Here is a 23,524-nt window from a genome sequence, read left to right as displayed (position 1 = left end):
CTACACTTGCTTATTGAACACATTAGCTAACAAGCCCTTCTCTCAGAAAAACGAAAAGAAAAAAAAAACACATTGGTAATGGCTAGTTACGATGTTGTTAAATCTGATTACAAGTTAAAAACAAACTAGCCTACTACTAGTACTACTACTACTACTACTACTACTAATAATAATAATATATACGATATATATAATAAGATAAATTACCGCTTCGGGACTTGGACGGTCATTTGTGCGGTAGCGGGAGATATTTAGCATACTGCAGGTGGGAGCGGGTGGTCAGTAAAAATGCTGCCGGTTCTTGAGTCCCAAAAGTATTTAGTATTTAATGAATATAAAAATGAACAAAACTATGTTCTGACTATGTAAAATAGCATACTTGTTGTTATAGGATATTCATTCATGGTTTCCCCAAAAATAATAGCCTACTTTCCAGCCAATGAATAAAAGGCATGCACGTCTCAGACGGCCAATTATCTGTCAGTTAAACGTCACTCGCGACACTCGTTCAGTTTAATCGAATTTATCAGTTGTCATGGCTAACACAGTGACCATAAATCGGGCATATATGTATTCCCTATATATAGGAAATCAGACGTTTACGCACAGTTATAAAAGGTCAGAATAAAAGAAAGCAGAGTCAGTCCCGTTTTAAAAATGTTGTGTAGCAGGCTAGTATGAATATGTTTAAATGATAAACAATATCCTAAGAACGTAAAGATTGCTTCTTTTTTTTGTCAAACCTTCGCGGTGTTTAACCTTTTAAACAAGTGGGCTAGATATCCGTTTTTATATAGCCTAGAGGTCCATTTTTATTGGTAGCCTACACCGGCATTTTTCTGTTTGAAAAACATGTCGTTGTATTAGTCTACTGTGGTATGTACAAAGTTAAATGTCCAGTCACACTTGGTAATGCACAATAGCCATTCTGCAACAGAACGCTCATCACACGTTAGTTTAGGTGGAGAGGGTGGGAATTATGGAGCCAGTGAAACTGGGGGATGATTAGATGGCAGGTTGAGAATGAGAACATCGATCTAGGGAGCCTCCTAAACTTTGTTGTAAGTATACAGACAATCAGCTTTTATTTTATTAGTATTTACAAGTGTATGTTTTACCATTTTACAGAAACAGGTGTTTTTGTGTTGAGTCCCCATATTTTCAGGTGTGGAAAAGTAAGTTAATGGATTATCTTAAAAGTAAATATAAGCAATAAAGTCAAATATGCCGTTCCATAGCCCTTAAATGCAATAACTGCATAAAGTTTACAACGTATTGACTTCACCAATCGTTTGTTATCTTCTTTGGAAATGCCTTTCCAGGCCTCAGCTGCTTTCATTTCATCTTTGTTTTGGGGGCTTTTTGTCTTGTCTCTTCTGCAAGTGAAATCTCTGCTGGATTGGATATAAGTCTAAAACTTTCCACTTTTCTCACTGATGAACGCTTTGGTTGCGTAGGCATTGAGTTTGGGGTCATTGTCTTGCTGCAGGATGAAGTGTCGGAAGATGAGGTTGGAGGAATTTCTTTGTACATAATCTCACAAAATCTGCCTACACTTTGGAATTCATCCTATGGCTGCCATCCTCCATCACATCATCGATAAAGACAAGTGAGCCTGTTTCCGCAGCCATACATGGCAAACCCATGGCACTACCTCTATTTTTCCCAGATGAGGCCGCTCCTTCCTGTCTCCACACTTTCGGCTTTCCATCGCTTTGGTAAAGGTTTATTTTGGTCTCATCTGTCCATAAAACTTTGTTCCAGAACTCTTCTGGCTCATCTGTGTAATTTTTGGTGAATTCTAATCTGGCCTTTCGATTCTTGCTGATGACGAGAGGTTTGCATTTTGCAGTGTAACCTCTAAATTTAAAGTCTTCTGCATACAACGGCTTGTGTTATTTTCACCCCTGCCCTCTGGAGACTGCTGGTGAAGTTGCTGAACATTGTTATACTGTTTTTCTTCACAGCTCTTAGGATTTGTCTATCCTAAACTGCAGTTGTCTTCCTTGGCCGACCTGTACGGTGTTTATCTCTGTGTCCACCAGTGATTTCTGTTTTTCAAGACTTTACAAACTGCTGTATTTGATATAACTGCTGTCCTTCTCAATTAATTCTTCTTTCTTTTCAGTTTACAGATTAGTTGTTTTTCAGCCATAGTGTTTCCTCTGGTCTTCATGGTGGTGTATGCCTCTTACTCTAAATGCAGTCTCCACTGGTGAAAACAAAGGCTAAAACCAAGACCAGACACTCGCTGCTCTTTTATGTGTGAACAGTCCAATGCAATAGGAGATGTCTGAACAACAGTTAACACCTGTCAATCATCCATTAACTTTTGCACAGCTGATATTGGGGGACTCAAAAATTTCTGTAAAATAGTAAAATATACGCCATGTAATAACAGCTCATTATCTGTACTTTTGTCTGATGAACCTCAAATCCAAATGGCTTAAGTTTATAGCAAAAATAACACATTTTACTCTACCGTTCCCATACTTTTGGAGGGCGCTCTATATGTCACGCAAATTTGTGATGGTGCTTTTGGTAGGTGCACTAAATCTTTATGGTTTAATGGTCATGGTCATTCTGAGACATGTTACACATAGACAGGACAAAGGTAATGGATGTGCCGCTTTCTGTAACTACATTATAAACAAAGAAGTCAGGTGGAGGGTGTGTACTCACTGGAGTCCTCAAGCCTTTTTTGGGCCGGGGGGGTGCTGATCAGGTGTGATGGGTTCGGGGGGGGCGGGGGGGGGGAGGTCTGGGGTGACTGTCTTACGGTGGCAGTGGGGATGGGCATGATGTCAGCCCCGTTTAGGGGGACATCTTTGCCACCCCCCTCTGCCTCCTTCCCCTTCTCTCTCTAAAGTGGAACCCCCGTGTAGATGAAAAACATGCGTGAACATCAACAAAAACGAATAAACTGAGGAACAACTTTACTTCAAGTGGGAGCTAGAACAGGAAACAAGCTGAAGGCGGCGCAGCATTTACTGAAGCCACAGGTCAGATTGCAGTTTTTTAAATATTTTTTTATGATGCAATTATATATTATAATTATAATATAATTAAAATATATATAGTCGTATTGGAGTTTTTAAAAATTTAATTTATGTGAAAAAAGGCAAAATATTAGCAAAATGTGACCAGAAAAATATGCATGGTACCCAAGGCAGGTCTTCCGCATGCTAATTTTTCCCTGCCTTTGAAGTAAAAAAAATGTGACATTTTACAGCCTGTGGCTATTTTATCAGTAAATGCGTAAAAAGGGAGGCTGAATTTGGCTTTGAGCCGTCCGTCAGCAAACACAGCCCCATCTCCTGACCGTTAGCTCAGTTAGCTGGTGCTGGAGAAGTGAGAGGCTAGCAGAAATGAGAATGGAGGATGAAAGAAAAGAAGGGGCGTGACCAAACACACAGGGTAAAGAAGAAAAGAGAGGGGGAAGGATGACAGGGAGGCCAGCAGCCACTGTTACCAAGGAAACCACTGTGATCTCTCCTGCCTTTTAAGCCCCATGTTCAACTCGGCCTGTAACTCATGAGCAGGGTCATTCCTTCCTGACCTTTGTCTGACACCATCTTGAGACTGTGCAATGAGAACACCGTCAAAATGAAACTAGTTCACTTCTGAAATCTCAGTTTAATGAATAATGGAAAATTTGATTTGTAAACAAGGTGTAACTAATCATATGTGGCTACAGGACAGATAATGTGTTTTTTGGCTGGACCACAACAGCGGCCAGCCCTACAAACACGAATGTCTGTGACTGAGTGATGAAGTTAACCATTAGCCGGCCGAGTTATGAAGTTACACCATTGGTCGGCCGGATCACGTGTGTTAGGTCCAGCCATATACTAGGTTTTAACTTGGTCTTGTTTCTGTATAGATGACCAATGTAATTATGCATTGGAATAGATCTGTGAATATTTTTGGTTACATCACAATCCTCAGAAAGACTAAGTATGGGGCTACATGCATAGTTGTATGGCTATTGTTACTGTAATTGTAAACGTTGTTGTTATGTCACTGTCAACAAATATACTAAAGTACTGTGAAGTTGTGGGGGCATTTAAGCATGTTGCAAGCATGTCTGTTCTGGCCCCACGATGGTGGAATGACCTCCCCATGGAGGTCAGAACAGCTGAGACACTGACCCACTTCAAGCGACGACTGAAGACTCACCTCTTCAGGCTACACCTCTCCCCATCCCTCCCTACCTCCCTGTAAATGACTGTAAGCTTAGGGTTGTAACTAGGTAGCTGTTTTGTAGGTGACTTAGTTAATGCACCTGTCTTAACTACTGCTTGTATTTTTGCATAGACTGCGTTGTTGCTGTTCTCGTTTGTGTTAGTGTTAAACAGTTTAACCTTCAGGGTCCAAGTTGAACTATGTGGTTGTTCCCTGCACTTGGACCGGTACTTCTCTCTAGGATTTTCGTCATACTTGTTCCTGGTTATGGTTATACACTTTGTTGTACGTCGCTCTGGATAAGAGCGTCTGCCAAATGCTATTTTGCAGGAGCTAGAGTTATGGTTTGCCAAGCAGCATGCAAGAGCTCTGCCAAGAAAGCAATGTCCAAAAGTTGGAAAATCTTTAAAGACATGATTTCAACTTGAGTATAAATTCAATGGGCTGTAGAATTGTTAAAATACCATAAAATATTTACATTCACATTTGAAGTTGCTAATATTGACCTTACCAAACAAGTTATTTTTTTCAAATTATGTAGCATGTGGAGAAGCATTGATCTTTGTACAGTGGGCTCCACTTTTTTTCCCTTGATTTTGCTGTGCACTGCACAATTATAGATTAGTAATCAAGCAATTCACATGTGGTTAAAGTGTACATTCTGAGTATGTTCTCTCATGATGCTCTGCCAGGCCTGTATTGCAGCCATCTTCAGCTCCTGCTTGTTATGGGCACTGGTTGCCTTAAGTTTTCTCTTCAGCATATGAAGTGCATGTTCAATTGGATTCATATCGGCTGAATAACTTAGCCAGTCAAGAATGGCTTTGAAAAACTCCTTTGTTGCTTTAGCAATATGTTTGTGATCATTGGCTTGCTGTAAGATGATGCGCTGTCCAATGAGTTTGGAGGCCTTTGCTGGAACAGGTAAGAATTCTTTTTGCTGCTGCTATCAGCGGTTGCATCATCACTGAAGTCAAGTGAGCCAGAACCTGTGGCAGCCATACATACGCAAAACATAACACCCCCCCCCCCCCCCCATGTTCCCTAGATGAGGGGGATGCTTTGGATCCTGGGAAGTTCCTTTTGGCCTCCACACTTTGCTCTTGTCATAACTTTCAAGTGAATCTTGGTCTCATATGTCCTTAAGACCCTTTTCCAGAACTGCAGGCTCCTTTCGGTACTTCTTAGCAAACTAACCTGGCCTTCCTGTTTTTGTGGCTAACTAGTAGTTAGCATCTTGAAATGTAGTTCCGATCATGAAGTTTTCTGTGGACAGTAGTCACTGACACATCCAAGTTTTGCTCCTGAAGAATGTTTCTGGTCTTTCGGAGAGGTGTTTGGAGGAGTTTCTTCATTATAGTGAGAATGAGAATTTTCTGGTCATCAACTGTCGAGGTCTTCCTTGGTCTACCAGACCATTTGTCAGCCTCATAATGGCTTCCTTGACTTTGTTTGGCACAACTCTGGTCCTTGGGTTGAAAAACACCAATAACAGACTCCAAAAGCAATCAAAACATGGTGCCCTAAAATAGGGGATATGTCTAAAAAGTGCTGTAATTTTTACATGGTGAAACCAAAATGTATAAAAATACCCTTTAATAATTAGAATCTGCACTTTAACCACATGTGAATTGTTTGATTACAAATCTAAAGTTATGGAGTACAGAGATAAATCAATAAAAAAACATCTTTGTTCCAAACATTATGGAGCCCACCACATATTTAATCAAATTTAGTTTACTCTTAATTTATGAAACATTTCATTCACTCATTCATTCACTATACTTGCCCTCTTCTGCCCACCCCCGGCAACATGACCAATGTTGTCAAGCGAGCCAATCTTTGACTGGACCTTGAAATCCACCTTCTCAGATTTGATCTCCACATTTCCTCCACCTTGTGACAGAAGAGAAGGGAAAAGATTGATCATTAATATACATAAACGTAGAGAGAGAGGTGTGTATTACAGAAACAGATATTTTTGTGTTAAGTCCCCTCATTTTCAGCTGTGCAAAATTAAGTTAATGGATGACTGATGTGTTGAATGTTGCTCAGCTGTTTCCTTTTGCATGAGCTGTTCACACATTGAAGAGCAGGGAGTGTCAAGTCTTGGTTTTGGGCATTGATTTCATCTGCAGAGATTGCATTTTGAGTCAGAAAGCATGTACCGTCATGAGAGGCCAGAAAATAAACTATGGCTGAAAAACAACGAATCTATAACTGAACGATTCATGAAGAAGGATAGCTGAAAGCAGCTGCAGTGAAGGCCAGAGAAGGCATATCCAAATTAGAAACCAAATGTTTGGTGATGTTAATGTTAATGGATCATAGACTTAATGCAGTCAGGGCTGTGGAACAAAATATAGTATTAGACTGTATTGCTTTGATTTACTTGAAATTCATCTGTTAACTTTATTTTGCACAGTTGAAAATTTACAGATGTAAATACGATAAAACGAAAGCTGATTGTCATTACTTTTGTCTCGTATTTTTCTTTTGATCTCAAATCCAAGTGTAAGTATAAAATGTAAGTATATAGGAAAAATACACATTTCACCTACTTTAGGACAGCACCGTATACAGACACACGCACATGCATACATACATACTGAACAATTACTAGTGTTAACGTTTCACTGCTATCATTTAAACCTGTAAACAAAGGCCAGTTAGTGACAAATGAAGTTCTAACGTTACCTGGTCTGTGGTGAATGTTGGACTTAGAGCCACATTTTGATTGCACATTGCTCAAATCAATCTTTTTATGGACGATTTGAACCTGGACAGGGACAAAAGAGAGCAGTTAGTATTGTTGGTCAGTTTTCAGGTTTCGTTTGACTGAACGCCCAGACATCTGGAATGAGCAGGCAAGACACATGCGAGGAACACCAGGACTTGCTTTCTACATTGGCCTGTTAGTTCGGTCGTTGGTCGTGAGGGAGAATATTCAAGGTTTCATTTCTCTCCATAGCAACAAATTCCCTCAGAATGAAAAGAAAGTGTAGAAACGACTGCATGTGGGGCTGTGTGAAAATGGCTTCGTCCTAAGCCAATCAAGCCAATAAACAAAACAGATTTTGGTTGCATAATCTTAATGAGTCTCATCAATTGCCTGTATTGCCTGTGTTAACTATAGCTGAGGACAGCTGAAAAGGAATTTCCCATGTTATTCGACGAAACACCTATGTGTTCATGGAGAGACTAGACTATCAGTTTCAACTTTCTTTTCATTCTGTTTTCCCCCTGGGAATTGTTTGTGGAAGAAGACAATGCTCCTTCATTTGTAGTGACAGGAAATGGGATGATCAGTGATATTAATGAAGGTAAAAAAATGAGGTGACATAAAAAGAAAAGTCAAATACCTCGTTGCTGCAAAACTTAAACATAATCTTGGTAAATACTGAAAGAACAAAAACGATAGTTTTATAATGCAGCGTGAAACAAGAAAAGAAAAACCAAATAAAATCAGAAAAAATGACGAACCAATCTCTCATATCATACTGTGGGCTTCTGACTGCATTTATGAACCAGATACATTGCACGGTAATCACATCAGTGAAATCATTGTTTCAAGACCGCCATTGAGAAGTTCTGTAAATTAGTGTTGGTGGGTAAAAAATACTGAAAAAATCATTTTTAAAAAAGAAACTTAATTGAACAACAGATTTATGCCTCAGAATTTCTTAAATGAAACACAAAACAATGAAACCGCTAAGAGATAATTGAAAACAAACTTCATAAATAGCCCCCTACATTAATGCCATGCTCCGTGTTATTACGTTTGTCAGAATAGAACAGAAACTTGCCCATGTTTAAAAAACGGAATATAAAAAGTCAGAACTTTCTCAATTGTAAATTACTTCAAAATCACCACTATACACCACCTCACAGACAACAGGCGAACAAACGAACCAATTCAGGGCTTTTTTTTTGAGGAAAAAGGAACAATGATATCTTCCTTAACTTCGCGTGCATTGTGAGATCACCCCAAGGCCCATCAAAGATTGTAACGTACAAATGTTATAGATATCAAGACCGCAGCACACACACATGGTGTAATTATTAGCATGCTGCCAAAGTCTGCAGGTATTGCACAGCAATGCTAATGTGTCAGTGCCAGTACTGAATGTCTTTTGAGCCTCCAGTGCAATAACCAGCAATTCCAGGCAGACGCAGTGTTAGCCATGCACTGCCAGTAGCCCACGCTGTAACAGCAGCAAAACCCATTCAAATAACCCCTTCATTTTGCATTGCAGCGCTTATCTTATTCTACCGATTACACTCTAAACAAGTCAAGCTTATGACTTTTATTAGCATCGTCCCTGCCATTAATACAGCCACAATGGGATGCAACTCAGCATCTATATCAGTTAATAATGAGGATTACTCAATATTTAATAATGTATCTCTTTTAAAATTTATGTTTGTTAGCATTTGAATGTAATATCCTATAGTAAAGAATCTAAATGCAGTTGTTTGTACCCGAGTGGCCAATAAAGCCACAAAACTAGGATCAGTGATGTGTAGACGATGTTGTCTGTTTGAATGATGCTGTTTGCGTTTAGACCTTAGCCAGTAAACAGAGACTCGCCGTTACAGACGAGGGAGGCGTTCAGATAGAGCTTGTGTGTAAACCCAAACAATGTGCTGTTCTATTGAAAATATGGCAAGTGGCCATGCATATATTTTTGCATAGACATGCATCTATCATCTCAGGTACATGATTCAAACTCATTTTAATTCCACCATTTCTTACAACTGAATGCATTCCCAAGTGAACACCACACCCCCTTAAGTTGACGAAAGCCCATTGGCTCTTCCTTCGAAGCAAGTGCATCGTATTTCTGTGCCAACCGGAGAGTCTCTCCAGAATGAGAGTCACTTGCCCGTTCAGCTCCATTTCCCCACGTTCCTTTTTGAACGAGGAGCCGCGCGTAAGCCTTCGCGAAGCGCGAGAGAGCACCTGCGTGCGACGCGGAACGCGCACACCGATCGCGGGCACTTTCCAGCAGCGCGGCAGAACAGGGCGTCCTTGACGACCGCTCCGATCGCATTACCTCATCGCAGCAGGTGGGGTCAAGGCTAAGCCGGTGCCTCGCAACGCAACACAAGAGCTCTCAGTCCCGAGAGAGAGAGAGAGAGAGAGAGAGAGAGTGAGGTCACCGCTTCACTCGAGTCCAGCAGCCTGCTGCAAAAACACAGCCCAACCCCGCCACACAGGGGGTGGGGAGGGGGTGGGGGTGAAGAACAACCACGCTGTGTTCTCCTCGCTGGACACCAGCGCAGAGGCACCAAAAACAAACAAACATCCAGTCGTATTAATCTGCATTAGTGTTTAGTGTCAGGTTATCGTTTTCCCCTGTCATGCTGTTGTTGAATGTCACCTCACAAATGCCAACTGCTGATGGTGGAAGAAGGGCGAATGGAGTAGTCGTATTTTCAGCAGGTAGGGTGCAGGGAGAGGTAACTACCACATCCAGTAGCCCAGCTGGGTGGCTCACGGAAAGTGGTGGGGAGGACGGGAGGCACGGGGGTGGCCTGGCTGGTCTGCAATACATGGCAGTTCCCAACCCAGAGAACCCCACTGCTAGCACAGGTCAATGGAGACAGTGACAATGAGTTGGGTTCTAATCTACTCAATGTATTTAGTCACACCATGCAAAGTCGGGAGCACAATGGACACTGGCACCGGGAGTTTAGTTCCACATCACATACATTAATCGGAAGGTGAGCATATAATCTCGGAGTGTAGGCAACACTTGGGGGTTAAAGGGGGTGTGGTGTCGTACGTTGGGATAACAGACACACCTAACACATACAGAGCAGAACTGGGGATGCTCTGCTCTCTGCAGGAAAGATGCTCATGCAGTAGTGTTTCCACCCAGAACAAAATCATTTTAGACCCTGTAAGGTCTTCTTAGGTCTATATTTAAAAAAGTCTTTGGAATTAAAGCATTCACCTTTTTTTTTTTTGTTCTCTGTTTTTCTTTTCTAATTAATCAATCGGGAGGCACTTTCCAGCAAAGTGCAAATCCATTTTTTTTTAATGTGGAAAGTGGCAGGCTTGCAGTGTCTCAGTTGGATTTTTTTTTTTTTTTGATGGCCCCCTTTTATAACATAACATGTCTGCACTGTGCAGCTTAGCCAATTATTACTGATAAAGACTCTAGGTTTATGAAATGTCTGAAGACGTTTCGCTCTCAGCCTACCACAAAAGGCTCATGTGAAATGGGCAGAGATTCGTATAACTGACGATGGAATCTGTGTGTACCAGGGCTGTATCTGTCTGAGGCGGGGGCGGCCAAGTGAAAGGCTGTCATGAATGAAACCAGTTCAGAATATGACAAGACTCTTAATACGCAGAAGGCTTGATATAGAAGTGAAGAATAGTCTTATTGTAAGATGGGAACAAAGGTTTCATTCCATCCATTCATTTTCAGAGCTCCTAAAAGAATGCTAATATTATTCAAAGCTAATGGGGATAGACGATATTTAGGATTTTTACAGTGCAGAACCAACAAGACATCTGCAAGAACTAGCAGCATTTGACTTTTGTGGCCATTTTTAAAAAATTAGTTGAATGGAAGATATTTGAATGCTTTAACACTTATTGGACAGGATAATCAGCTTTAGCCCAAGATGTAAGGATATTCTAGCCAAATTAAATAAATATGTATTAATATTTATTTATAATTTCTTAAAATTTTTAAATATTTGTCTTAAATGTATACGATTTTAACATCAGCTCAAGAGAAACTGCTGGGAATTCACAATCTATTTCTAATTCCTCATTGAACAGGATAATGACTACTGAACGGAATCTGGATTGAGTGTATTCTGTTCATATTAAAGGGAGTGGAATCATTTTCAGTTTTGATGATGATTTTAATGATGGTGATGAAAAATTACATTTTATAGTCATGTTAAATCAAATACTGCATTATTCAAAAAGTTAAGAAAGAGTTGCTGAAAAACCCAAAAAGTTAGGTTGATCAATTTTTAAATGGTCCATCTATTAATTTGGAAATCTAGCCTGAATAACAGTTAAAATGTTTTACACCCTGAAGTAGTTTACCCGGCTTTACCTTAATCTGGAAAGTATATCAACATGCATCTCATAGAATTTTCTTTTTCCATAACTTTGTGCATTCAGTATGCTACTGGTGTTTTTAAGAAAGCTTGTTTATTTTATAATAATTACCCATTTAAACCCATTATAACCCATGGGAGACATACAGTATATTACAAGTTTGCAAACTGAATTCCACAGAAAAGTTGTAGTTGATTGTTTTACTTTGAAAATCATTTTATGATTCAGCAATTTCAAGCAGTATTTATTATCAATAAGTTTGTATTATTATTATTATTATTATTATTATTATTATTATTATTATTAATAAGCAAGTTATTCCTTGAACTCATTTCACAGTGCTTTCACATAGTTTTAAAAATACAACTTTTACGTAAAACTGCCTGATATCTTACATTCTACCGCATATTTCCTTGAAGATGGTTTACTTATTTTGTCCCTGTCCTTATTTAAGAGTAATGCCTGCTTATACATCTGTAGCACTTAGTTGTAGTTTTATGTAGTTTTTAACCATAAAGATCTTTACCACTCTTTTAGACAATGGCTGTAATATTTAACCAGTGTGTAATGGCTAAGAATATCCTTGAACCTTTGGCAAGGGCTGATTTGGGGGTCATACGTTCAGGAAGACTCAAAACCCAACAAGGGAGTTCATCCTCTTGTTACTCACATTGCCACCTCCGGGCGAGTGCTTGATATTGTCTTTGGAGCCACACTTAGACTGAACACTAGACAAGTCGATCTTCTTATTAAGAATTTGTACCTAGAAGAGGCAGAGGGAGGGCAAGAGAGCGTTATCCTTCACGTGTTCTACTGCATCCAAGTTCTAGTGAGGGCCTTCCAATCTCCATCTTACATTGCCCTGACATGGGTTGTGTTTCTGACCAAATCTGGTCAGAAAATAAGTTTTAGTTTCATTCCATCCCTGAATTGAATTATTGGATTTTTATAGGCTAAAGAAAGCAAACCACCCCTGTTTTCTGTTAAATCAGCTGGCTGTTTACCTGATAGGATATGCTCCTGAAACGTTCAATGTGAGACTTCAGAACATCTAGAAGTTAAATTTGCAGGGAGTGTCAGTGTTTTGCCAGGAACGTGCTGTTGCTCATTACTGGAGGAAGACTCACAACCTCACACTTCAACCTCACTCTGAGTTCTTCTCCTCTTTACTCACATTTCCACCGCCAGGGACATGCTTGATATTGTCTTTGGAGCCACACCTAGGCTGGACACTACTAAAGTCAATCTTCTTATCAAGTATTTGTACCTGAAAGAGGCAGGAGGAGATGGCGTTATACTTTAAGAGACCCAAAGCAGCAAGGTTGCAGTCCAGGGCCATGCTATTGAAGGCATCACAATTTCATTGTGCTGCTCTATTTTACTTTACGTGGAGACTAAGCCACACGCTAATAAGAAAAGTACCCTCAGTTAATCCCATCATTTTTTTTTTATATCTCCAAAAGAAAACAAATGATAAATTTGGGAGTCATGACTCCACTGTCAAAGATAATAAAAGTCAAATACGTTGAAAGAGTTCTTAAAGTGTTTGAGCTTCAGAATAATGGAACACAGGATTCCATATCAGCAGGAACTCTCATTCTGAACTGTGAACGACAGAGAGGATGGGCTGGAGACCACCCCCCACGTGGAGATCAGTGTACGATGGCTTCAACATGAGGCCACTCAACGCGGTGCCGCGTCTCAGCGAGAGGCCGCAGATGGAGGTGAATCTTCTCAACGGATCGAGAAGGAGGAGGAGGAGGGGTTCTGCGACGTGCGGGAAAACGAAACGCCCTTACCCGGCCTCCTCCGGGCTGGTGCTTGATGTTCTCGGTGGAGCCGATCTTGGACCTGACGTTCTTCAGGTCCGGCATGGGGGCCAGCGGGACGGCCTGGCGGCTCTTCAGGGAGCCCGGGGATTTGGGCGGGGTGCGCACCACCGCCACCTTCTTCACCTCCTTGGCCACGGCCAGCGGCTGCCCCGGGGCGCGGCTGGAGGGCGATTTGGGCGTGCTCGGGCTGCTGTACCCGCTGCGGTCCGGGGTGTTGGGGGAATCTGCTCGGACGCAGAGCACGACGCCACGCGCGTTATTAATGCAAGGAAGCACAAGACAGCGGAGGCACTTACATACGGCTTTCCATCGCGGCCATTTCAGAACGGCAGACGAGAACTTTCGTGCCATTTTATCCTCAAACGTAAGGTGAAAAATGGAGCTCACGTTTTACACAGACCAACTTCCACCTTTTTTGGAACGGCTCCTTTTACCTTTGTCGTTTTTTGCAGCTCCGGGTTTCTTCTGCTCCATCCTGGAATCAGCTGTGAAGTACAGAATCATGAAATCAGATACACAAAGTGAATTTCATCCACAGCTTACATTTTGGGTCACGGGTGGGTTTCTAAAAGTATTTAGTAATGATACACAATGAGAAATGGAAATAGATGTACTGTAATTACGGACATTACACATTGCACCACCACTGCTATTATTCTGTTCCATCTAAGGCTCATCTAGCTGTGCCCTCTATTGCAGACCACTGCATGTTTCTCCATACCGAACGCGTTTGCTGTTATTATCAGTGAACGATGAGAATGCAAGCTGTAGTGAACACTATGTATACCTGAAGGACAGTGAAGTTGGTCAGTTAAGTTCAGTGTGTCTGTACCTGTCTGAACGGGGGCCTTGGCAGGTATTTTGGTCCCAGCAGCATGAGGCCTGGCGCTTGGGGTCTTTCCATCAGAAGGCTGAAAGCAGATGTACACCCTGGTACTGAATCTGTCAACCAACAGCAGCACCAAACAGTACAGACAGCAGACCTCCTAACTGTTTGTAGCCTGATTGAATAACAATTTTTATTATTTTTAATCTTCTATATGGAAAGTCCATAGTTCAAGTTCTGTCTAATTGCTCCATCAAATAAGGAGAGTGCAGATAATCATGTCCTCTCCTCCAGTGGATTAGCCTAACCACTGCTTCTTTTCTCTCTGCAGTCCACCAGCTGGGCTGCACAGTCATTGCACCAGAGGAGTACACTTCATGTGCAGCCGGTGCTGGCAGACTGCAGGTCCCTGATAGGCCAAGAGAGGTCGCTGTTGGACAATGAGACAGTCACAATCCCAACGGATAAAACTCTCCCATCCCAGGCGATGCTATGACTCAGTGGGATTCGCTATCAAGCTGTGGGGCGAATCCATACATGGGAACCCACTGTCTTAGCAAGTGAGACAATCAGTAATGTTCAAGCAACATATTTAATCCTCCTTAAAAATGTAGTATTTCTTCAAACAGGTTTAGTAGCCACAAAACCAACAGGGTTTTAATGAGCTAAATACAAAGCAAGTCTTCATTTTTGCATTCCAAACATACCGGCTGTGCAGTGGTAGTACAAATAATCATAAAATACAGGTAGCCTGCTTCATCTTCTCACAACAGTAACTTGCAACTGGAAACATGCAGCTGCAGCATCCACTCTCATTACATGAAGGAACTACAAGTCTTCAAGTTCTGCAAGAACTTGGGTTATGTTTGTGGGAATGGTCTTTAGAAATGTACACACGAGTAGGATTTAGGGTAGCTATTTCCCCTACCCCAAAAAGGCGGACACTGGGCCATGACATAGATTCAAGGGGGGATTAGGTGGGGGATTGCGATCATGGACCGGTGGGTGCAGATGTACCATGGGACACTGACAACATAGCCAATAGAAATGGCTACTGGCTGAAACTAGATTAGATTTCCTTTAATACCAATCAGGCACAGAAATTTATTTAATGTAAGCCTGAGCCAAATGGATTCAGAAATACAACATTTTGCTGTTGTTGTATTTACATTTTTTTTTTTACATTACTTTCACTAATGCAAGAAGTCGCGTCGGATGGAGAACCAAAAACCAGTCTGTCCGGTTCAATGATGGATGTCCGACCACCCGAGTAGGATCAGAGGGAGAAAATGCAGAACCATCTGCATTTTTTCTCTGATGACTCGTCTGCTGAGCAGGTAATATGACTTTAGCCGCAGCTACACATTTGACCTCTCAAGTCTAGAGCTTTAAGCACAGCCGCGAGACCCAAAGCGAGCAACCCTCTCCTACTTCCGGATGAAGCCAAGGCCAAACCTTTGATGAACTCGGAGGTGACAAGAGTAAAGTAGGGTAGGGGGTGGAGTCACTGGAAGGCATGAGGAGGGGCAAGACGGGGTTATTAAAATAGCGTTAAGACAGACATTGACATATCCATGCATTGGCATCAAACCAGGAAGTAAACTAGCCATAAGCACAAATGATTGTGCTCAGTGGCAGTTTGCCGCTAATGCACGGATATGTGCCTTATTTTAATAGAAACCCAGGGTCGGGGCTTGACAGGAAACGGTGCGCGGCGGAGCGCGGTAAAGCATATGCAGCGCAAGAATGGGGGGGGGGGGGGGGGGGAGAGAGCAGTTCTGGACCGGCCAGATGAGCGCATTCTCCAGAGCAGCGAGGTGGGGGGGGGCAGGCCCGTACCATACTCACCCGCGGCCGGGCGCCCCCAGCTCCCCCACGGCCGGGTTTGGCGCCCACTGAGGCCAGCCTGCTAGCGGGGGGCGGAGGTGTGCCGAGCGTCTGGGCTTTTTTCAAGGGGCTTGTGACTGAGTTGGGTCGTTTTAGGGAAGAAGTGGGTCTAGCTTTGGCAGGAGTTGTTTTGGGTGTCTTTGCGTCAAAGGAAATAAAAATGAACGTAAAAACAAATCTACCAAGAAAATCAGTTCTTAGAGCAAAAACAATGTGAAAGTGGACGTGCATCAATACACAGAAAATCATGCGGCCTAAATCAGTCAATACTGTGAAAAGTAATGCTGCGGTCAGTACAGAAACTAAATATTGAAAAGGCAGAAATAAACATAAAAATCAAAGGCAGCTGCTCGAGAATATCTTAGGGAAAATATAGAAAAATGCATATCTGATGAAAGCTGTGTCTGACAATGCACAGCTGTTACCCGCCAATGGTCTTACTAAAGATTGCCGGGTTGCTGAGGAACCTGTCCAGAGGCAGGAACTAAAAATATGGTAGTAAATCTCAGTAATGCCAACAGAGGCCCCTGAACATAGTGCTACCATACGTCACTGCTCATTTTCGCACTCTCTCAAGGGCAGATGGAAGGCCTTTGGTTAAGGTTATAGAACAAGGTGATACTTCTGTATAACAGAGTGTGGACTATCCTGAACTGTCAGGTAACTGTCAGGTACAGGCAAACTGCATGAATAGCTGTCAGTTAGAACAGAAAAAGGCTAACAACTTAGCTGCTGCGTGTGGACTCAAGAACCCTTGCTTGAGTTACAGCCTTCCTTAAAATCCTGGGTAGTGTCACCTACCTTCTTATCCGCACTGGCTTCTTTCTCAAGGTCAGCCTTGGCCTTAGCTGAGAGAGAAAAGCACAATGATAGAATTGTTAACTTTTACCAAAGTCACACTATTTTAATTTAAATACGCAGGTTTTGCTGGTTAAATATTTAAATGTGCCCATTATCAATAATGTGTGATATACAATAATAAAACATACTTCCATATGTTTAGTTTTATGGAGACATTAGAATACTGTTACTGGGCTCATTTCAAAATGATTATGCATTGCATCCCATTTACTGAGTTGCCTCACTGCAGCTGAAGTACATATTGAAGTATATTATGGAAGCTGTCCTGTTGCAACCAGGATAAACTGTACATAAAATGTTTCAACCCGTTGATAAATACTAATTTGGAGAGTAAAGGGTTGGCAACTTCTTTATTCTGGTGTAGTGGGTGTGAATTTTGAGAAGGAAACCCACTTAAGCAATGTTTTTTGCATACAGTGAAGAAGATTCTGTGAAGGCACTGTGAAGCAAAATTATTTTAAGGCAAGTCATTTGCATGCACTTTCAATACTGAAATTCAAATTGGATTAAATACAGGGAACTTTGTTTTCTTTAATCTAAAAATGTTGTTAACAAAGGTTCCTGAAACTTTTTGAAATAACATTTAATGGAGGTCAGAGTCAGTCACTTAAAGAGTCAGTCAGTGCTGGTGCCAAAGTTTTCTAAAGTGGTTCAGTGGATCTTGCAAGGTTATGTGTTTTAGTGAGGGGTTGGTGACCTAACAAAACATTACCATGATGCAAGTGACGTGATACACATGCACAGTGACATGCAAACAGGGATTCGTGACAACACTGCCAGCAAAAAACATTTTGGCCACAGGTAAACCACACGGACAAAAGCAGCGACGCCAACCATAGATGGAGCATAATAAAGAGAAGAGACAGACACACACGGAGAGAGGGAACAGGGACAAAGAGTAGAAAAACAAAAAAGGCTACAAGCAGTCCGTTTCCTCAGCCGAACACGTTTGCTCAGAGTGCGCGCTTTTCAGAAAGGGTGCTGCTCAACTTAGCGAGGTTGCTTTGGGGAGAAAGAAATGAACCGTGAAAGAAACGAGAGCAGGAAAGTCGAGAGGGGATTTCATGAACAGAATGTTTGAAACAGACCTTTGAACTGAGGGACCGGAACGTTTGATTTTCTGCCCGGGGAAGCACCTGAAATTCGGGAATTGGGGAATTTCTGAAATTTAGCAGCAGTCTCGGGGGAGGGGGCCCCCCCGTCGGAGGCGGTGGCCGCTCTGGCCCCGGCGAAGCTGCCCGCCCCGTCTACAGAGACGTCCGACGCGGCCTCCCCCACAGCCGTGTGGGCGCCCGTCGGGGCCGGCTCGTCGGTGGTCTCCATGTAGGTGGCGCCCTGCCGTCCTTCCCCCGCTTCCTCAGGCTGACCCGTTTCGGTCTCCTCGGTGGGCGTGGTCTCTTCGCTCCCACGTGAAAAAATCCCGTCCCGACCCTCTTCCTCCGGCAGGACGTCTAGCTGTGGGGCGGCGCCCGGTCGCGCCTCCGCCTCCTCCGCGCCGGGGGCGCAGGGGGAGGGGGGAGACCCCGGGCTCCCGCTCCCGGGGGGGGTCTTGTCGGACCCTCTCTCCCACTCGGCCAGGAAGTTCCGCCCGGCCTGCGCGGGCGGCTCCGCGTAGTCGAAGGAAAGCGCGCGCTTCCTGGCGTCGTCGGCCGACAGGGGAACGCGGGGGGCGGGGCCTCCGTATTCCCCGTCGGGGCTCCTCTCTCCCAGGGAGGACAGGTCCGCCACGACGGAGCTGCGAACGAGGGAGGTCGCCGGCTGGTAAGGCCTCGTGACCACGCCGGGGCTTTCTGCTACAGGTGAGTCTCCTCTGCGGGCCGTCAGAGCAGGAGCCCGACTGCCCACAGCAAACTCCTCCTTCTTCTCCTTCTCCTCCTCCACCTCCTTCTCCTCTTCCACATCTGAGCCGCTCACACTGCGACCCCCAGAAACCTTCTCAGAGTCTCTCAACTCCCGCTCGTGCTTCTCAGGTTCGTACTCTTCCAGAGACACGGGCTCGTCCTTTCCGGCAGGTTCCAGAGCACTGGGACTTATTGGCGACCCACAAGAGCTCCAGGACCCACTGTCTCTACTCGGGATGCTCTCCATTGGAGTGAATCTGCCTGCTGTGAACCCCTCTGGTTTTTGGAAAGCAGAATGATGATAATGTCCACAGTGTGACTGATGGTTAGCAGCACTCACGCCCCTTTCCACATCAGACAAGTAACCAGAAAGGAAACACAAGAGGGAAGGAAACACAAAACCACCATACACAGGGCCATGGCGTAACACAGAGGACAAACTAAACACAATGGTTTGCTGGCCTTCACTAAACATTTCCATGAAACATTCAGATGAAGCAGTCCTTGTGTTTTATATATTTGTTGCACATACAACCATTGAGCTCAAAGGCATTGTTATAAGGTGCTAGGAGGCACTATCTGCTGATTTAACACATGAAACTGTGTCATGATACTTAAAGTTTCCTGCGTGGTGCAGAAATGAGTAAACTATCTCTACAGTACCTCCACAATGATGAATATGTATATCTGAATTTTTATAAATGAAGGCAATTCCTAGCTCAAATGAAACCATAGGAACAAAATAAAACACTACAGAAATATGATAAATGTAAGAACAAACAAAACTGTATAACAATATAGTACTCATAGTACTCGCAAACAATGATCCTATTATGTGAATGAATTGTAATGTGAATTAATCAGAACAACAGCAGCTAATACACTTCATTTGAATGAATGTAAATGAAATGTATGAGCTGATGTTGGGAAAGCACATTGTACCAGCTGGTGGTCTCAACATTAATCACTTTACTTCCTTCCACATGGTATTGATTGTGAATAGGTAATATTTCAACAGGAACACAAACCGGACGCAGGTCAAAATTTTCTTAATCTCAACTGGCTCCCACGTTTTGTAGTCTAATTACAGTCCACTGAGTATTTATAAAATATGCATATGAAGTAATTCTGGTCAGTACACCAGGACTCCATTATTGAATCACTCGTGGCAAAATCACATAATATTTAGATGCCAAGCACCTCATGGACCTGGCTTGTAACTCACTCACTCACTCACTTCTCACTCACTCACTCATGTTTAGCAGGCTATTAGCTTTGTGTCAATGACACTGTGTGTCCGTGTTATTCAAACTTTTTTTTTTTTTTTACTCTTATGTTTTGACAAGAATCTCTTCCCTGGGTTGACTGAAAGAGGATATTGGAAGGGACATGAAATACACAAATGTGGTCATTTGTGATACTTTATTTGCAGAATGTGTTTATTTCTCAGAATGGTTAGTCAGCAGAGATTTGCGTGTGTCTGGTTGAGATCACCTGCCATACCTTGTCCTGTAGCAGAGGGCGCTGCGGTGCTCCCAGGTCCCCCGGCAGCTGCATGACATCAGAGAGGGAGAGAAGAAAGCCGAGCTGTTAGACCCGCTGCGGGACTGTGTCTGTGAGCACCTTAAAAACGCGGCACAGCAGAGGAGCGCACAGCATGATGTTTTAGCTAGAAACGAGCGGCACAAAACCACAGCAACCTGCGCCTTAAATGAATGCAGATCCACCATAAAGATTTCAGTTAATTCTACACCCAAAATGAAGCGAAACACAAGTGCGTGCAATTTCATACAGTTCTTATCATCAGTCTCATTCATTTTACAATTTTCCATTCAAGTTGTGGAACTCTACAGAAGCCTTTACTTTTTGTAACTGGGTCATTAAGTTGTTATTTCAGGAAACAATCTGGTGCAACTGGTAACATTTTTTGATCTTTGAAATCCGGCATACTCATAGCTATACGTGAAAGGCAAATGGACAGTAGACAAAAAGAACGGCAGAGGTAATCATACGGTCATTTTTCATCAATTTTTAATGCTTGGTTCCCATTTAAGTCAAATAACTAAAAAGCTGAAATGTCAAGCACAGGAAATGTTCCTTTCATTAAACACCTGTTCGCATTGATTGACTAGTGCGGACGTTTATCCATAATTCACAAATGGCTGTGTCCTCTAAGTGCTCGTGCGCGAGAGGAAACATTAGGAGTAGCCGTCTGAGCACCATGACGCTGCAGTAAATCAAGCCAAAGTCAGTGGTGAGCCCTGAGAAAGTAGTCCAGGAAGTCCTGCAAGCTTCATGCTGCAAAACCAAAAGCAAATTGTGCTGATGTGAGAGAGCGTTCGTTTAGTTCTGTTTTAGCATGCGCGGAACGCTACTTCAAACCTGGTACTTCTTCTGGGGGTTCAACCCTGTTTTCAGTTACTGGGGTGTTGACCTTCACCAAGGTCACAGCGTCTGTTAAACGGATAACATGAGCCTTTTAGGCACGCTCTTTCCCCTTTCCAGATTTTACCCAAAAAAAAACAGTCAGAGTGAGGAGGTGCAAGGCGCATTTCCTCTCAAAGTCCGCAGACCACTTCCATGCTCGGTGCAGAACCTCACAATTTGCGATTCTACGATCAGAGGAAGAGGTGAATGTTCTTAAAGCTGCTATCTTTCAATAGTCAAAGCTCAGAGCTCCACTCTTGCATACAGGTGTGCCAAAGCATTCCATATGTTAGCTTTGGGTGAGTGGTCAAAGCGCTGCCATTTGAGAGGTAACCAACACTTTCTGCAGCAAGTATAATAACTAATTGGACTGGAAGGTAAAGTTTCCAGTGGAATATATAAGATATAATATATACAAGATCTTCTTGTTTTCCTCTAGTAGTAAATGACAGTAAAAGACAGTATAAAAGTGAAGTGCAAAAGGTAAACATGAAAGCACCCCAATGTGCACAAACGCCATAAGAATCCGTAAATATATTTTTTGTGTGCAGTAGAAAATATTTGGATTAAATCAAATCCCAAAGTTGAGACATAAGAGCTGTGTTATTGTGTTCTTGGTCTGTGATTTCATGGAATCCTTGGAAATCCATGAATCAAAGATTTAAAAAAAAAAAAAAACATAAAAAGAAGCGAGTATATACTGATGACTGCACAAACTGAAAATGCAGAAGAGTCATTAGTCAATGGTGGCGGAAGCAAAGCAGTTGACAAGCTGTACAAATCAGCGGCAGGGGCAAATCAAGAGTTCAGAAACATGCCTCAGGCTGTGACTGTAAAATAAAAGGATAGTTAGAGCGCTTAAATCAATCTATTCACTATAACATAAAAATCTGCAGAGAATTTTCCACAGAGAAAAACAGCAAAATAAGAAAACAAATTGTCTTTGGTGCTTAAGCTTAGCACAAAGCACAGCTTTATCCAGGAAGCACAAGCTCATTTGCTGAATGGAGGCATACCCATTTGCACCTCCTCACCAGAGGTGGCACTCTTAAGCTCATCAAGCTCAGGTGCCGGCTCCTCTGTGGGCTCCTTTTGTGCTGGCTCCAGGGAGTCCCCTATAAAACAGAAGCAATCTTCTCATTAGAGGAAGAGAAGGTCAGAAGCCAGTACAGGAGGTCCTCAAGTTGGCTGAAGTGGAATCGGTTGGTGGTTCTCATTGCATAAGTGGAGAAAATGCAACCCAATGAGGTCATTCACAAATCCACACATCTGTACATTGTATCATTTGTCTTAAATTAAAAAAAAAAAGTATTTTCACAGGGTATTATGAAACAATACACACCGCTTACATACCATCAACATGTAAAATGTTTTTCAGCCAACAGCATATTTCTTAAAATGTTAAAAGTTTATTTCTTCAGCATAGAATTTCAGTGATCCTACCATTATACACCATTAGGGTGCAACTATTTTCCAAGAGACTTTTATGAATCCTCCAGTTATGAAATTAGAAGTCATAATCAAAGTTAAGCACCACACATCTATCACAACAAACAAAAAAAATCAATTATGATGTGTGTTTTGTAGTAAAAACAAGTGGTGTAGACTGAAGAAACACGGTCTCTCTGGAGTGAGCAAACAGTTATTCACCAATTTATTGAAGAATGACAGGTTGTTTCTACATGATTTACGGTTTACATTTCAATGAAGAGGCTTCATCACAGGATGCCTGGTGAGGGTGGCTCATTTTGTGGACATGGGGTGCATGCAAACTATGAAGACAACAGGAGGGTTAACACAGTCATGACAACAACTCTTTGGTTCTGTTGTAAATCCCAGCATACTGCAAATCACCTGACAAAACAAAACACACCAACAAAGTCACCCGTTTTGTGGATGAATCTCATTCAACAGTCAAAACATCCTATTACACCAACTCACCTGGCTAACCGCTATCCCGTCATGTGTGTATTAGGATTTGAACTTTCAATGACTCCTCATGAATAATATTATGGTACTGTGGTTCTTTTAATGATTCACAGGATTCCAAAAACACAAAGACTACCCTGAAAATGGATAAATAGAATGGTTTTAGTACTTTAACGGAAAGCTAAGAAAGACTAATAAATATCTGCATGGAGAGGGGCATACTGCCTGTAGCCCAGTCAGTACAGGGGCTGTTGAGCTCTGTGGAGGGGTGCAAACGGGCCATGCCTGTTTGAGGGGTTATGACTCATGGAGGAAGTGAAGGGAGAGAAGGAGCGCACCAGAGACGGCAGTAAACTAGGGAATGCTAGGCTATGCACTGCCCGCCCAGGGCAGCGTCATCGTGGTGGGCAGGTCACAGGGATGGGAAGAGAATGCTACTGTTGTTGCATGTACAGAATTTGACACCAGCCACTGCTAACAGCTGGGGCACAGAGAACTCCAGGCACAAAGTGCGTGCTCCCCACTTCTGTACGTATAAGCGCTAGCATAGCAGCTACCGTACAATGGAAGTCCAATGCACTGCACACCCTTTTGCTCTGTAGAGACACTGCGTCTGTTGTATAAGGCACAGAGGCTGCCAGTTATG

The 23,524-nt window shown here is 42.6% G+C and overlaps 1 protein-coding gene across 1 annotated transcript in view; it reads right to left on the bottom strand.

Moving 5' to 3' along the window:
* The window catches only part of mapta (microtubule-associated protein tau a), a 44,841-nt gene that overhangs the window by 5,531 nt on the left and 15,786 nt on the right, over positions 1-23,524 (bottom strand). Inside the window, exons 3-15 of the mRNA XM_064321765.1 lie at positions 21,966-22,064; positions 20,905-20,976; positions 20,026-20,073; positions 17,770-18,798; positions 16,622-16,668; positions 15,782-15,958; positions 13,940-14,018; positions 13,542-13,592; positions 13,075-13,331; positions 12,450-12,542; positions 11,946-12,038; positions 6,883-6,964; positions 5,975-6,081 (exon numbers count right to left, since the gene is read on the bottom strand). Coding sequence (XP_064177835.1) covers positions 5,975-6,081; positions 6,883-6,964; positions 11,946-12,038; positions 12,450-12,542; positions 13,075-13,331; positions 13,542-13,592; positions 13,940-14,018; positions 15,782-15,958; positions 16,622-16,668; positions 17,770-18,798; positions 20,026-20,073; positions 20,905-20,976; positions 21,966-22,064 — 2,234 coding nt within the window. The remainder of the gene's footprint in view (positions 1-5,974; positions 6,082-6,882; positions 6,965-11,945; positions 12,039-12,449; positions 12,543-13,074; positions 13,332-13,541; positions 13,593-13,939; positions 14,019-15,781; positions 15,959-16,621; positions 16,669-17,769; positions 18,799-20,025; positions 20,074-20,904; positions 20,977-21,965; positions 22,065-23,524) is intronic.

This window comes from Anguilla rostrata, chromosome 2 (assembly GCF_018555375.3).
Source record: "Anguilla rostrata isolate EN2019 chromosome 2, ASM1855537v3, whole genome shotgun sequence".
Taxonomy (NCBI): Eukaryota; Metazoa; Chordata; class Actinopteri; order Anguilliformes; family Anguillidae; genus Anguilla; species Anguilla rostrata.
The sequence above is the reverse complement of the archived record's forward strand: the minus strand, read 5'-3'. Positions and strand labels throughout refer to the sequence as shown.